We start from the raw sequence: 17155 nt of genomic DNA on the forward strand, positions 1-17155 counted from the left end.
GGGTGGAAATTATAAAGAGGCACATTTCAGTTCCAGATAAGGAAGAACTAACTGTCTAATAAATTGAACTATTCTGGGAAGAGGCAGCTCTGAAAGAGAGCAGCTCCCTGTCACCAGATATTTTCAGAGGATCAATGATCATCTGCCAAGGAGGACCTAGAGATTTCTGCTCTGGGAGGAAAGCTGGACTAAATTACCTGCAAAGTTCCTTTCCACTCTAAGATTCTTTACTGTTTAGAATTCACAATCCAAATGGGCAGTAGCCCAAGATCACACCAATAGTGGGGTTATAAGGAAGGGACAGAGTAGAGAAACTCCCTCAGACTAGTGCTTTAGAGGGTTTATCTGGTGGCTATAGAACAAAGAGACAGCTAGATGGCATATTGGATAGAGCCTCAGGTCTACAGTCAAAAAGACTCATCTTCCTGACTTCAAATCTGGCCTCAGACACTACCTGTGTGGCCCTGGGCAAGTCACTTGACCCTGTTTGCCTCAGTTTCCTCATCTGTAAAATGAACTGGAGAAGGAAATAGTGAACCACTCCAGTATCTCTGTCAAGAAAACACCCAATGTGGTCAAGAAGAATTGGATACCACCAAACAACAAAACCCAGAACTATATATATCTACAATATTTCAGATGTAGTTTGACCATAAAGAATGCAACCAAACTATGACTTCTGTGATCTAGCCACTTATTTGAGTACTTTATGAACAACAATAACGCACAAAGAAGAAGTCAGGAGAATATGAGGAGAAACCCTCAAAAAAGAAAAGATTTGGTTGAAGGGACTAGGGGAGGGCAGTTTATCCCAGGGATGAGAAGACTTGATGGCTATCTTCAAATAGTTAGAAGGCTATAATGTGGAAGAGGGTTTAGGCTTGTTCTGCTTGAAAACTAGGGTTCGGGCTTCTGTACAAAGCCATAGATACCTTCTAGCAGTTAATGCCATCTCATAGTAGAAGTTATCTTGGGATGGACATGGATGGGTTCCATGTCAAAGAGGTTAAAAAGCAGAGGTTGGATGAAAACGATTTGGCAGATGCATGTTTCAAGGTAAGGGTAGGGTTGCATGTCCTCTAAGGTCTTATCCACGGTTCCCACTCAGATCCTATCCTGGTTCTTGGATGTACCCAGAGTCTGTTCTACTTGGTGCTGGAGGCAGAACAGCTGGAAGCGGAGACACATGGAAACAGTTTCCAGTTTGCTGTAAACTAGCAGGCCACTGTTTCTCTCTGGATCTATTTCTCTCGGCTGACTGCTCTTAAGGAGGTAACATTTTAATGAGGAAGAGGGAGCTAGAAAGGGAGGGGGGATACATCATTTTATAGATGTAGAAAGAAGCATTCAAAGGCTCCGTACTTTTAAAGGTCAGGTCCTCCATTCTCACCTCTTCCTCAAACCAAGCCTTTATAATCTCCTTCTATTTAAAACGTTCTCCTGTTCAAAAGGGAGAGGGAGGATGGGTGAGAGCCAGTCCAGCTGAAACCTTTATATGTTTTCTCCCTTTGTTTTCCATTCGGCTTGCCAACTCCTAATTCCAAGCTAAGTATGGAATTCGATGCACCAGCACTGCTGCCCTCTTTTGCCCAAACCCCTCCTGCTCCCTACCCCTTCCCTTCCATCCCTGCTCAGAAATTTATACAAGTACTGACATAAATATTCCATTACTGGAAAAGGTGCAGAGGGCACAATGACTGTGGTGGTAGCCATGTGGAGGAGCGAGGCCAACAGTCTAGCTCAGTGCTGGAGATGTCTTAAAAGCGACTGAGGATTTTCTTCTGTATCTTACATGGCTCAGTAGAATCATAAAAAGGTTAGAGCTGGAAGAGGCCCTAGAGATCATCTTATTCAAGTGTGCTTTTTTTTTTTAATAGATGGAGAAATTGAGGTTAAGCCATGACTAGAACCCAGGTCTCCGGATTCATAACCCAGTGCTGTCCTTAAGAATGGATTTAGTGTGGAGGGCCTATATCGCCAATAGAAAATAGCTTAAGAATACAAGTAGTACAGGGGAGGTAGAGAGCAAAGCAATGGTGAGTAGAGGGCTTAGGGCTGAAGTGGGAGACAGAGATGTAGGATAGGCAAGTGCCTCAATACCAGACTCAGGAACATTCAACCTGCTTGATCTTCCTGAGATAGAAGCTGTATCTGAGCCTTTACTGGCTGTTTAAAATAAGACACCATAATTCAGTATTAGTAATTCTGAGAGGATGAGACAAGAGTCTGGTTGGTCCACTGCCATTAGCACAGATTGTAGGGGCAAGGTTCAGGGTTGAAACAAAGTGACAAAAGAATTGGCTCTCTTAAAACCTACAAAAATCTTCTGGTTACAAAACAACAAAAGATGTTGAGAAGTCACCCAGGCAGTCTAATTCCTCCCTTTGTGTAGACTATACCTAATCCAAGAGATGAGATGAAAATTGTTGATGAAAGAAAAAAGGATAGACATGACTACAGAGAGGTGAAGCATTCTGTCTTGGATCATGTAGACCCAAGAGAATTCTGGACTCCACAGAAAGGGTTTTCTTATCTAAATCTTTAGTGAGGAAAAAGTTCACAGGGTAGCTGGGTGGCACAGTGGATAGGGTACCAGGCCTGGGGTCAGGAAGACTCATTTTCCTGAATTCAAATCTGGTCCCAGACACTTAATACCTGGGTGATCCTGGGCAAGTCACTTAATGTTGTTTGCCTCATTTTCCTCAACTGTAAAATGAGCTGAGAAGGAAATGACAGAGCATTCCAGAATCTTCACCCAAAAACCCCAAATGGGGTCACAAAGAGTTGGAAATGACTGAAAAGCAATAAAAAAGGAAAAATTAAATATTTCTCCTTCCTCCCCCAACTCTTCTTTCTCATTTATGTTTGTAGTTATCTACACTTGAACTCTCCCTAAGCAAGGGCAGGCAAGGTGATCAAAGGTCCCGTGTTCTTTGGCATTTAAGTGGTGGGGGTAGAGAAAAAGAGGTGAAAAGTGGCTTGTCTCTTTGTATGCTGTTACCTGGGATAAAGATTTTGGAAAAGGGTGGTGGGTTGGGAAAGCATGATGAGGGAGAGGTCGAGAAAATCAAGTGGGTGTGGGGTGGGAAGCACTCACATCTCCAAGACCATAACAATGTTGGCTTTCTCCTCAAAGGCATCAACACATTGCACAAGCTTGGGGTGGTGTAGACAGTTCATGATGTCAATCTCCTGCCGAATGTTCTCTTTATCTTTTGCTGAATATGCCTTGAAGAATTTCCCTGCCCAAATTTTTCCAGTTTTCTTTTCAACAAGTCGAAAGACCTGTCCAAATTTCCCACTGTAAAGAGATGAAATAGGGAGAAGACAGGTTGGGGAAGGATAGGAAAGGATCATTTAACCATCATGCTCATAAGCCCTAGACGAAAGTTGGTAAATCTGCTTTACCTATCCCATCCACTGGAACCTTTGCTCCAGTATACCCAATTCATCCAACTATGCTCTTATGTCTCCTCCCTGAGGCATTTCTGCCCCAGAGTATTAGATTGGGAGCACCGACGCTCCTTCTACTAAGCCAGGAGTCCTTAGCCTTTTTTGTGTTGTAGGCAACTTTGGCAGTTTTTCTCAAAATAATATTTTTATGTTAATAAAATAAAATATACAGGATTACAAAGAAGCCCCAATATACTGAAATGCAGTTATCAAAAGACTATACCTTAGCCTAAGAAGTCCTGCATTAGATCCTTCTTGGGGGAGATATGATGTGGGGCTATCTTTGCCTGGAAGGGTGTGTATGTTCATCTTTACAGCTCTTTTTCCATTCTTCAGAATCAATATCTTTAGAGAATTCTGGCATGGCGTTTTCTAATTCATTCCCTGATCTCAGTGTGAGTAGGTGCCCCCCAGGGAGGCACTATCAGGTTTAAGTTTCTCTCTATCTCTCTACACATTTTCCTGTATCCAGAGAAACATCCCAGTTCTATGTCCTCTCTCCCATATTTGTTCAAGGGAAGGCCTTCAGAGTGATTAGTGATGGGTAAAAGCCAGAGGAGACCTTTAGGGATGGAGATCATCTCCCTCCATGGACTCCCTCCCTTCCTTGAGATAGAGCTGAAGGCAATTTCATTCCCATTAATGGCTGTTAATGAAGTATTTCATTATTTCAGTATTTAAACAGAAATAATGGACTTAGTTGGGAGGGGGGGCACTTCTGGCTTCTCTGACTTCTAGAGATAATTAAAACAATTTTTTCCCTTTAAACCAAACCTGTGATTTCATCAGTATAAAACAATTCCCAGTGATGACAACTCCCTCTACCAAAGCAGGGCTACACTTGCTTTGTAACTTAGAGGGTTTTTTAAAGAGTTGCTTTAGAAAAGAACAGAATAAGAAAAGGACACAGCCATTAAAAACCAGAGGGAGGACTTGAAACTTCCTTTTTCTGACTCCAAAGTCAGTGCTCTTCTCCCCTCTAATTGATGGTGTGTGGAATGAGTTGGGGAATTATATCATTAATAGGAAATACTTCAAAATGGGCCTTACAGGGTAGCTAGGTGGCTCAGTGGATAGAAAGCCAGCCTGGAGTCAAGAATACCTAGGTTCAAATTTGCCTTCAGACATTTCCTAGCTATATGACCTTGGGAAAGTAATTTTACCCTGTTTGCCTGGCTCTTCCCCTTCTGTCTTAGAGGTGTTACTAAGTCAGAAAATAAAAATGTAAAAAAGCAAATAAGATGGGCCTTATATCTTATCAACTATTAATTAAGTAAGGCACTGGGTTTGAAGTACCTTTCTGGTGGTGATGATGGGCTTCTGTTGTTCTCAAAGATGGAAAGCAACATAGAAGAGAATTTGTGAAAAGTAGCACCCTTTATTTAACCAGCTAAATTTCCCTGAGAATCAGTCTCCTGCTCTGTTGCCATTCCAAAGGCACAGTCCTCAAAACCAGAGAGCAGGTTCCCATCCCACTTACGATCCTAATCTCTCCTCGATGTCATAGAAATCAGCAACTTTTTGTTCGGTGTTGATTGCCACTGTCCGGTAGTCTACCTCGGGTTCCTTCTCATCTACAAACAGGGGATCAGGGTTAGGGTCAGCAAACAGAATCTGCCTTCTCCTCTGCCCACAATTTTACATGTTCCTCCCTCCCATCTCAGTATAATCAAACCCCTCTTCCATCTAGTCTCAATCTCAGAGAGAAAAATGGGATTTTTCCTTACCATCATCTGACAATTCCACTTCATCCTTAGGTTCTGTTGGGAGAAAAAAAATTAAAAGAGAGCAGAGTCAGATGTGGTCTGCTTAGTGGTGAAAATTCTTTAAAAATGGAAGCACAGGTCCCCCTGTCTCAGCTTTGCCTAACACAAATGTCTAACTGTGAGTCCTAGAGCCAACTAAGAGTTACCCCTTCTCCCTTCTTCTCCATCACTGTGGTGCCAAAAAGCTGATCAGTAGGGAAATGGCCATAAGATGAGGAATAAGAGAAGAGGGGGAAAAAGATGCTGAAGGTTTTGGTTAGGCTGGCAGTTATCCAGAGATGGTAAAAGGGGGTGGGGGAGTGGCATGGTTCTACAAGAATGTCCAAGAACATAAAAACAAACCAAAGTGAGACTAGCAAAGGAAGTGAAGGAACCAGAAGACCCAAAGAGTTCTGGGACCTCCAGTTGGCAATGGATGGGATTATGATGGCTAATGGCAAAATGAGGGTAGAACTAATCAATTCTTAATTTGCTTCTCTTTTTTCCACTAAGGAAAATCATCTACATACTGGAAAGTGAGGACAGAGATTAACAGAGAATTGAAATCTGATCTAAGTTGAGAGATGTTGATAGAAAATTTTGCTAGGGAGAGCTAGGTAGCACAGTAGATAGAGCCAGGACTGGATTTAGAGGTAACTGGGTTCAAATTTGTCCTCAGACTCTTCCTAGATGTGTGGCCCTGAGCGAGTCACTTATCTCTCTTTGCCTAGCCCTTGCCCTTTCTGTCCCACAGTTGTTACTGAGACAGAAGGTAAGGTGTGTTTTTAATTTTTTTAAGAGGCAGAGAGAAAATACCTTGCTATCCTTATCACGTTCAAGTCACCAAGCCCAAATGAACTCTATAGTTCAGTATACCAAAAAACAACAACCAAAACAAAAACCAACTGTGGATTTGGTTGCTGAGTCATCATAAATGATCTCTGAAGAAGAGTGGGTAAAAGGCAGACATCTGATGATCTTGGTCACAGGCAAATGTACAAATATTCAAAAAGGGAATAGAAGCATATTCTTGAAATTATAGACTGGTAAATTTGAGGTTTATTTTTGGCAATAGTCTGATACATATTATTAAAGTATTAAAATTACATATAAAAATTTATGAGGGCTTCTAAGAAAGGAAAACTATAATTACTAAGAGACACAATGGACAGATTGAGGACAGGTTATGCTATGTTAACATCATTTTCTTTTATAACAGTGATACTAAACTGTTGAGCCAGATGAATGCAGTTGATATCAGAGAGACAGAGAGACAAATATGGATAATAATAATAATAATAAATATATATAATAAGTAGCATTTATATAGTGCTTTACGGTTTGGGAAGTACTATATATGCAATCTTATTTGATCCTTACAAAAACCCTGTAAAGTAGGTGCTATTATTATTCCCATTTTACAGGTAAGGAAGCTGAAGCTCTGAGAGGTTATCAGTGAGGCAGGATTTGAAACTGGATCTTCGTTGCTATAGTCTAGCCCTCTTACTCTTTGTACCACCTAACTACTGCTTATTAAAGATGTGCAAGAGAGCCTTATATAATAACCCTGTGGGTAAGATAAGGAAATGTAGCCTGGATAATAGCATAGTTAAGGATATTTAGAACTAATTGGGTGCCTGAACCCAAAGTACAGTGATTAGTGGATAACTATGAAACTGGAGGAGAATCTTTCATGGAGGAGCCCAGGAACCTGTCCATGGTCCTGTTCTATTCACCATTTTTATTGATGACTTAGATGAAAGCACATTAGGGATGCTTATAACACAGAGCTCACAGAGATAATGGACAGATTAGATAATAGGGCTAAGATTCATTTGGGCTGGGGGGCTGCACTGAATTTAATAAGGATAAATAGCTCTGATCATATATATCTTCTAGCTCTCAATCCCCTGTTTAACACAAAGAGATGAAATACTGAGGAAAGTGGGACCCTTAGCAAATGATAGCACTCAAGCACCTCCCTGGAATACCATCAATAAGGCTAACTGGGAGTATAACTCATATTAGAACAATGGCTAAGGGTCAACTTAAGTTGATTGGACTTAAAAACTTAATTACCAAATTAATGAACATTGGAATTTGGGGTGTTCTCTTATTTAGAGGTACTTTTAGGGTTGGGATTAGCATTAGGTTTATTCTAATTAGGGATGAAATTAGCCTAGAATTATATTTAGGGATAGATGTTATACCAACTTAGAATTATCTGAAACTTTCATCTTATTCTAGACTTAAAGTAGTGAGGATTAAATGTGATACATTACTTGGTAAAACAAGATACCTAGATTTGGATGGTAGAACTTGGGTTTGAATTGGAGCTCTACTTATTTACCTATGTGACCTTGGGGAAGTGAATTAAACTCTCTGGGCCTCAATTGTCTTATCTGTAAAATGAGAGGATTGAACCAGATGACATCTAATGTCCTTTCTACCTCTAAATTAATGATCTTATTCAGGGGGTGGAGTGTAGAATTCATTATATTCCAGGCAAAATAAATTCTTTACCCACCAGCCTCAAGATTTACACTTTATTCCTCTGACAGAAACGGAAACAGAAATTCCTTTCTGCAACAGAATACCTAGTCCAATCTGGCATCTAATTGAAGTCTGCGGAATTTTTTTCTTCTTTCTGTACCTCTTTCTCTGTCCCTAAAGCTTAAAACCTGCTCCCAACCACATGTTTTCCTTACTTCCTATCTCCTCAATAAATAATACAGCTGGGTTTAGGGGATTGGGAGAGTTTTTCCTGTTTGGAAGCCCTGAATGGCCTGGTCCCACTCTTCTGAATTCCAGGAGATTTCAACATTTCCTTTGGAATCTTAACAGCAATGGAAGGGGATTGGGTGGGCGGGGTCACTAGGAAACAAGGTCCCTGAAAGGCACTGGTTCTGCTGGTTTTAGGACAATAAGGAGGGGTGACCAAATATGAGTCGATCTTGACTCCTCACTTTGTCTTTTAATTTAAGAGAGAGTGTGTGTTGGGGGGGGGGGGTCAGTGGAGAAGTACTTAAATTGAATCTTTAAAAAAATTGGGAAGATTCAAGTGGATGGTGGGGAGACTTTTCTAAGTGGGGCCAATAGCAACAGAGTGATGGAAGGCATAGAAGGGAAATATGTGAGGAACCTTTAGGATAAAGTGAAATCATGGCAGAAGCAAGCAAAGTTGGAAAGACAAGAAAGTATAGAATCTTAGTGTGGGAAGAGATCTTGAAAAGTATATCATTAGTTTAAGCTTTCATCTTTAGGAAACCTCATTATAGTCACAGATAGGATCATAGATTGATTTAGAACATGAGGTGACAATAGAAACCATATAGTCCTGTCTTCTCATTTTACCAATGAGTTAACCTTTGAGGCCCAGGGAATAAATAGTTTGTCCATGGTCAAATCAACCCAATAAGCATTTATTAAATGTTTATTATGTGCCAAGCACTGTGCCAATCACCAGGTATTCAAAGAAAAGCAAAAACCCAGGCCCTGCCCTCAAGGAACTCATATACTTTTTAAAAATTGTTATTTTCAGTTCCAAATTCTCTCTCTTTCCATCCCTTACCACACCCATTCAGAAAGCAAGCAATATGACAAGCACTATACATGTTCAGTTCATGAAAATATGTTTCCACATTGGTGATGCTGAAAAAAATAAAAAAAAAACAAGGAAAATAAAGAAATGAAAAAAAAAGTTTCAATCTGCACTCAAAGTTCATCACTTGTCTCTTTGGCGGTAGATAGCATTTTCCCTCATGAGTCCTTGTCTTGAATTGTTCTATTGATCAGAGTAACCAAGTCTTTTACAGTTGATTATCATTATAATATTACTATTAACTGTATACATTGATCTCCTGGTTATGCTTACTTCACTTTGCATCAGTTAATATAAATCCTCTCAGGTTTTTCTGAAACCACCCCTTTTCATCATTTCTTTCAATACAATAGCATTCCATCACAATTATGTGCTACAACTTGTTCTGCCATTCCTAATTGGATAGGTATGCCTTTAATTTCCATTTCTTTGCCACCACAAAAAGAACTGCTAATTTTTTTTTAATATAAGAGTCCTTTTCCTTGTTTGTCTCTGGAATATAGACCTAGCAGCAGGATTGCTGGGTCAAAGGATATGCACACTTTTATAACTCATGTTCCAATAAAATTGGAATACAGTGAGAAAGAGAGACAGAGAGACAGAGAGACAGAGAGACAGAGAGACAGAGAGACAGAGAGACAGAGACAGAGACAGAGAGAGAGAGAGAGAGAGAGAGAGAGAGAGAGAGAGAGAGAGAGAGAGAGAGAGAATGTGTGTGTGTGTGTTAGGGGGGCTGAGGAAAGTCCTCTTGCAGAAAATGAGATTTCAGCTAAGTCTTAAAGAAAGTCAGGGAATCAGGAGGTGGAAGAGAGGAGGGAGAGCATTCCAGGCATGGAATGCAGTCAATGAAAGCCATAGCTGTAATTGACAGAAGTCGAATCACAACCTGGTTTCTCTAAATTCAAATCTATGACACATTTTCTACCATACAATGCTGCTGCTCTCCCTGAATTCTGATAATGCAGCATCTGATTGAATATTCCAACTGCAGAGTACTTATTAAATCCCCAAACAACTCATTCCATTTGAGCTTCATTGCACTGAGGCAAACTTTATCTCCCTGTAAATTGTACTCATTGGTCTTCTGGAACTACAGAGAGCAAATCTGTTCCCCTTTCCACATGAATGCCTTTAAAATGACTGAAGACAGAAATCATGTCTCCTCTTAGTTTTCAAACCCAGTTTGGTCCTGCCTGACTTAATCAATCCAAATAACCTACTCTGGACAGATATTTTTTTTCTTATAAATATATCACTTTGTGTATATGTATATTTACAATGCATACAGCATGTAAATCATTTAGATTGTGATAACATGTAATACTTATGATCTCTTTAAAGTGAATACTCCCACAGTGCAGACTGCAACTCACTCATGTCTTTTCATCCTTGGACAATTCTTTCTAAACCTCCTCTTTCTGCTTCAGCTAATGCCCTGTGGTTGACAATTACTTATTATGATCTGTTTTCTCCATGTCTATGAATGCAGTCCAAAATAATGATAGTTTTAAAAAATCCCTTTAGGGGCAACTACGTAGCTCAGTGGATTGAGAGCCAGGAGGTCCTGGGTTTAACTGTAGCCTCAGACACTTCCTACCTGTATGACTCTGGGCAAGTCACTTAACCCCCAGTTGCCTAGCCCTTATTGCTCTTCTGTCTTGGTGGGAGGTAAGTGTTTTGGGTTTTTTAAATCACCTATATCACATTTTCAATGTAAATTGAACAACAACTAAAACCCAAGCCCCTACATCTTTTTCATAAGAAGCCACGCCAAGTTTTGTCTTTATTACTTAAATGAATGATTTTTAAAAAAATCTTCATGTAGGGTTTTTCCATTTTTCCCTGTAAAAGGATTACAGTAGAAAACCAGTTGTGGTATTGAGAACTGAACATTAGATCTAAAATAATTTTATTGGGTTCAAATTCTAAGTTAGTAATTTAATATCCATATGACTATGGATAGGGCACTCCAGACAGATACTCCAGTGACCTATCTATAAAAAAGAATTAAAAAAAGAAAACTAAACATCATAATTATAATGACCAAAGTTGAGCACAAAGAAGGGAAGTGAAAAGTATCTCTTTCTCTTCTTTGTAGATGTGGGAAGTGAGAGGTACAGAAGATGACAAACATAGTAGGGAATGATTGATGAGTTGACTGCACACAGTAGATGTCTAAAAATTTGTTGAAATGAATTAAATCAATTATCATTTGTTCCCCATCTCCCATATTTCCTTAGCAGTGAACTCATCTCTTCTTGCTCTGAAAAAAGCCTATAAAGCTATTTTCATCTCCTCAGCATTTTACCCCCACAAGCTTTAAGTTCATTCTGGGATTAGCCTACTGACACTAGTCTTACAGGGTCACTTGAACACACCACAAAATTGTTCCTTGATTATGTTCTCTTTCTTCTATTTTACAATCTGAGCTCATGAGCAAGCTCTTCTGCAAATCCTATTGATGGTCCTCCCTGTTTTATTCCTTACTGGAATTGTTTGTGATTATTTTGTCAGAATTTCATTTAATTTTTAAAAATCTTATATGAAGTATCTTCTGAGAGTCTCAAGACAAGGGATCATACCTTTTTCCCCCTTTTATCCTTCCTTTACCATGATGGCCTCCTAGGTGCCATAGTCCTTTTTTGAAAAAGTTCCTATGATTTTCACATGACCAGAAAGCAATATGACTTTTATTGCATCCTTTTATCCTCACTCACATGTTCTCTAACATGTTTATCCTGTCTGATTTGTAAATTTCTGTATGAATCCTTATGTTTTAGAATATACAGTGGTGCTCACCCCCCCTTCTAATAAATCTCCAGTGGTGTACTAGAAGGGGCACTAGACTGGAAGTGAGTGGAACTGGGTTTTAGTCTTAGCTCTGTCATTAATTAACTGTGACCCTGAACAAATTACTTTATCTCTATGATGTGTTTTCTTAACTCTAAAATGAAAGATGTGCCACCAGATAGGGAAAGTTGACCAAAACAAAGGAAAATAACAGATATTGGAAGAGCTATGGAAAACCAGGTGTATTAATGCATTCTTAGTTGAACTATAAATTCCATGAACCAGTTCAGTCATTCTTTTTTTTTAAACCCTCACCTTCCATCTTAGAATCAACACTGTGTATTGGTTCCAAGACAGAAGAGTGGTAAGGGCTAGGCAATAGAGATTAAGTGACTTGCCCAGGGTCACATAGCTAGCATGTGTCTGAGGTCAGATTTGAACCTAGGACCTCCTGTCTTTAGCCCTGACTCTCAATCCACTGAGCCACCTAACTGCCCCCCAGTTCAGTCATTCGAGTCATTCTTGAAAGTAATTTGAGACTATGCTCCCAAAGTCACTAATGAACATGCCCTTTGATGCCATGACATCACTGGTAGGCTTATGCCACAAAGTGATAAAAAAAAAAGGAAAAGGATTCATATGTGCAAAAATGTTTATAGCTGTTCTTTTTATAGGGGCAAAGAATTAGAAAGTAAAGTGATATCCATCCATTGAGGAATGACTTAACAAATTATGGCCTATGAATATATTGGAATGTCACTGTGCCCTGGGAAATGATGAAAGGGATGGTTTCAGGGAAATCTGAAAAGATTTGTATTAACTGATACACAGTGAAATGAACAAAACAATTTACACAATAGCAACAACATTATAGAAATAAATAACTAAATAACTCTGAGTGATTCAAAGGCCAATCATAATTCCAGACATCTGAAGATATCACCCACCTCCTAATGGAGTGGTGAAAGACTCAAGATGAAGAATGGGACACATATTTTGGACATGGTCAATGTGAGGATATGTGTTGCTTGGCTATAGATATTTTTACAAAGGCTTTTTTGGGGGGAGTTGCTTTGTTATTCCCCCCCTCAGAGGTGGAGGTAGATGAGGAGAGAAAATAAATGAATACCTTTTACAAAGGATACATATTTATTGAATCTTACAGATATAAAGGATTCTATCAACCACATAGTCCAAGCCCTTTGTTTTTAAAAAATTGAAAACTTTTTTTCAAATAACAAGCCAAGCCTGGAGTGAGGAAGACTTATTTTTCTGAGTTCAAATCTGACCTCAGAGATTTACTAGTTGTGTGACCCTGGGAAAGCCACCTAACCCTGTTTCATCTGTAAAATAAACTGGAATAGGAAATGGCCAACTACTCCAGTATCTTTGCCAAGGAAAAGGTCATCTAGTCCAATCCCTTATTTTTATAGAGGAGGAAACAATCTCAGGGAAGTGGGGAGACTTGCCCAATGTCATACAGGTATTAAGTAGCAGATCTAGGATTCAAACTCAGTTCTTGTGAGTCTACATTCAGGACTCATTTCCCCAGCACCATTTCCTCCAGCCAATAGAAGACTTGGAAGGACTCTGTTTTTTAAAAGGAAATTCATCAAGAGGAAAGCATTATCCATTCAAAACTCCTTGGACAACTGCTTAAAGAGATGTGGGTCTTACAAGTCATCCCCTCCAAAAGCCCTTCTAAATTCCAAAGCAAGCAAAATAGTTCTTAATTAAATGCTAAATTAATATTTATTGTAGCTAGCATCATGGCTTTAGACCAAATTTATGCCCCAGTAGGAACATATTTTTTTAATGTGCCATATATTTATTTTATAGCACATCGAGGTCAAGGATAAAGAACATTGAAGGACCCAATTTATAGGGCTCAGAGCATAATTCCACTAATTCAAATGATTATAAAAGCCCCTTGTCATGGTGCCTGTGCTTTTATGACTGGCTGTTGATCCTATCTGTGATGGATTTGCTGCTGAATCCTTGATCAGGAATGTAACCCCCAATTATATGGGAAAGTGTGTTCTTCTTTATGTTTTGGTTCTCAGGGACACACTGAAGTAAAAAGTAGATGCTGCTTGTATAAGCAACATTCTGATAAGAGAAATACAAATGCCATTGATATTGGAATTCCTCATTTACCCCCTCACTTGCTGGTCACAGGTCCTAGAAATGGGAAGGGGAAGGAAAGGAGAGGAAGATCATAAAAGACCTTGAATGCCAAGCTGAAGAGTCTAAACTGTATCCCCTAGTCTGGGGATATAAAGAAAAGCAAAAGTCTGGTCCTTGATCACATTCTAAGATAACATGCAAACAACTCTAAACATACAAAGTACATACAGTGCAAATGGAAGGGTTAAGTCTTAATGAAGACACTCGGAACCGTGGGAAGAGGGACCACTAAGGCCTTTTGCATGAGTTGGATTCAAGCTGAGTCTTTTGTTTTTTTTTAACCCTTACTTTCTGTCTTAGCATCAATACTGTGTTTCAGTTCCAAGACAGGAGGTGCTAGGTTCAAATCTGGCCTCAGACACTTCCTAGCTGTGCAAACCCTGGGCGAGAGTCACTTAACCCCCGTTGCCTAACCCTGATAGAGGAAAAAGTAAGGGCTGGTGATACCTGTTTTAAATAGTAACTAAAACATCTGATTTACTGACAGTTCCTCTAATTGGTTGTCAATATGTCGATATGTGCGATCCTCTTGTAAGCAGCTGATGAGTCAAGTTAAGGTTGGGGCAGGTAGATGACTAAATGAATAGAGCATTGTGCCTGGAGTTAGGGAGACTCATCTTCCTAATTTCAAATGTAGCCTTGGACATACAAAGCCATCAAAAGGAGTTCTAGAATTCGAGAATCATGTCAGTTGTCTTAATGAAGAGCTAGTTCTCATTTGAAATACAATGTAGTTCATTCTTGGCTATAAATTTGGGGATGGGATGGACAAGCCTGGGTTGAAAGTCTCAGACAAGTCTAGCAAAGTGCACGTCTTACAGCTTGGCCATTGTGACTGAGGCATTACCCAATCTGGTGGCAGTGTACAGAAATGATAGGCTCAATGAACTCTTTTCAAATGGAATCTGTTAGCAAAACACTAGGGAACAACACAAACATCCATCAAATAGGGACTGGATAATCAAATTACGTTACATGAATGTAATGGAAAACTACTAGGTTTTAAGCAATGATGACTAAGAGGAATTCAGAGAAGCATAGGAGGGCTTCTATGAATGGACACATTACAAAGTAAACAGAACCAGGGGAATAATATACACAAAGACTACCGCAATGTAAATGGGAAAAGGAAGAGACAAAGCTTCATGCTGTGGAATGATTGTGACAAAGCTCGACCCCAGAGCAGAGTTGAGAACATATACCTTTCTCCTTTGTTTGTAGAGATGGGAAAAGTCTGAGTACGGAATATGAAAACCGGGTCATTGTGTGATTGGTTTTGTGTTTATCGGGTTAGTTTTGCCAAACTGTTTTTGCTCTCTTTTTTTAAATTCTTTGTTACAAAGAATGTCTGACTTGGTAGGGGAAGAGGGCAGGATACATTGAAAAACAAAGGTGATGCAAGAAAAGATGTCAATTAACTCCAAGGGATTCATGATGAGAAACGTCATCCACTGCCATGGAAGGATCTGATGGGAGTCTACATACAGATCAAAGCATACCATTTTTCATTTTATTTTTCCTTCATGAGTTTTTTCTTGTATGTGTAATATGTTTTCTTTCACAACCTGACAAATATGGAAATCTGTATTGAAAGATACCACATGAATAATCTATATCAGATTTCTTGTCTTGGGGAGGAGGGAAAGAGGGAAACGAAAGTCTCAGAAGACTCTAGCAAAGTGCACATTTTACAACTTGGACTCTGTGACTGAGGCATTACCAAATCTGGTGGCAGTGTACTGAACTTACAGACTTAACAACAGAGAATTTGAATTGCAAACCAACAGAAAACAAATGCTAAAAATTGTTTCTACATGAATTGGGGGAAAATACAATAAAAATTTGTTTAAAATAAGCATAAAAGAGAATGGAAGGAAAGACAAGAAACACATTCAAGCAGATTAGTTTTTAAAGTTTCATATTTTTTATGTATACTTAAAAGGAAAAAAAAACAAGCATTAGGTAGTAGAAATTTGCAAGTTCATTACAAGCCCATTTTTCTGCTTTACTATGTATATGTAAATTCTTTTGGTATATGTTAAATTCAGAATAAAATAGTTTTAAGGTAAGAAAAGATGCCAGTAAAAAGTGTTTTAGAAGTAAATATGCACAATTGAATAAAGAAGTGATAAGCACTGTTACAACCTCATACTTGTGACTGTATCATGGATAGAGACAATGTTTTCTCTTTTCCTCTGTATCCCTAGCTCTCCGCACAGAGGGCATACCCTCCGAAAGGGAAGATGATTACAGTAAGTGAGACTCACCTTCAGGTTTTTCTCCCACTGTGGTGAGCTCTGACTCTTGACTGGGTTCACTGGTTCCATATACATTGATGGCTCGCACACGGAACTTGTACTCGCGGTCTGGCAACAAGTTCTGGACACTGAAGGAGGTGCTGCGGCATGTGGTCAATTCTTTCCACTCCTTGTCCACTGAGTCCCAGATCTCCACACTGTAGGACAGCACAGCGCTGCCCCCGTCGTATGAAGAGCCATACCAAGACAGAGTCAGTGATGAGCTCCGAATATCTGAGGCACAGGGGGTGCCCGCCGGGGGGTCTGGCTTATCTGGATACATGCAAACACAAGACAAACCAAAATGCCTTAACAACTTCAAGGAGAGCCTAGCTCACTCACTCAAATTAATGGGAGGACAATGGGTGGAAATGGCCAACAGGAAAAACTTCCTAACAATTAGAGCTAAACAGAAGTGAAGTGAGCTAGCCTGGAGAGGTAGTGGTTTCGTTCTCCTCCTTACTGGTGGTTTTCAAGAAGAGGCTGGAGGACCCCATCTGTCAAATATGCCATTTGGGGGGTTCTTTTTAGGTAGCAGTTGGACCGACTGTTGAAGTCCCTGCCAACTCAGAAATTCTGTGATTCTGCAATACATGGATACAACTACAAATGGTGACCCCTATGCACACAGACAAGCCACAGAGTCAGAAATGGAATATGTATCTGTTGTTCAAAGGGCCTCGATGAGGCTGGTGTGTGTGTGTGTGTGTGTGTGTGTGTGTGTGTGTGTGTGTGTGTGTGTGTGTGTGTGTGTGTGTGTGTAACAGGGCTTCCAGTTCACAAGCCATGATTTCCTTTGCTAAGTCATGAACACATTTCTCAGTAGAGCCTGAGGGCAGACCCTTCCTGTCCTCCTGACTTGCTAAGTGACTTTAGGGAGCATCATCCCCTCTCTGGCTCAGGTTCCCATCTCTGTGTGATGGGGATGACCTGTCCTGTCCATCCTTGGCTCTCTTGCTGGGTCTGAAGGAGATAATAAATATTTGGGGGAAAATCCTGAACACAGATCGCTTTTATTTGACTGTTATGAAGTACGTCCAACACTGAATTCAGCTTAGAGGATTCCTGATCCAGGCTGAAGT

General features: G+C 39.8%; 1 protein-coding gene across 12 annotated transcripts in view; it reads right to left on the bottom strand.

The window, feature by feature from the left end:
* MYLK (myosin light chain kinase) overlaps positions 1–17155 on the bottom strand; it is a 475306-nt gene that overhangs the window by 50878 nt on the left and 407273 nt on the right. For all 12 annotated transcript variants that reach the window (XM_056793546.1, XM_016433505.2, XM_007493805.3 and 9 more), the window contains 4 exons: positions 16044–16346; positions 5181–5213; positions 4934–5027; positions 3098–3301 (listed from right to left, as the gene is read on the bottom strand). In XM_056793546.1, the coding sequence (XP_056649524.1) occupies positions 3098–3301; positions 4934–5027; positions 5181–5213; positions 16044–16346 (634 nt within the window). The remainder of the gene's footprint in view (positions 1–3097; positions 3302–4933; positions 5028–5180; positions 5214–16043; positions 16347–17155) is intronic.

This window comes from Monodelphis domestica, chromosome 4 (assembly GCF_027887165.1).
Source record: "Monodelphis domestica isolate mMonDom1 chromosome 4, mMonDom1.pri, whole genome shotgun sequence".
In the NCBI taxonomy this organism is placed as follows: domain Eukaryota; kingdom Metazoa; phylum Chordata; class Mammalia; order Didelphimorphia; family Didelphidae; genus Monodelphis; species Monodelphis domestica.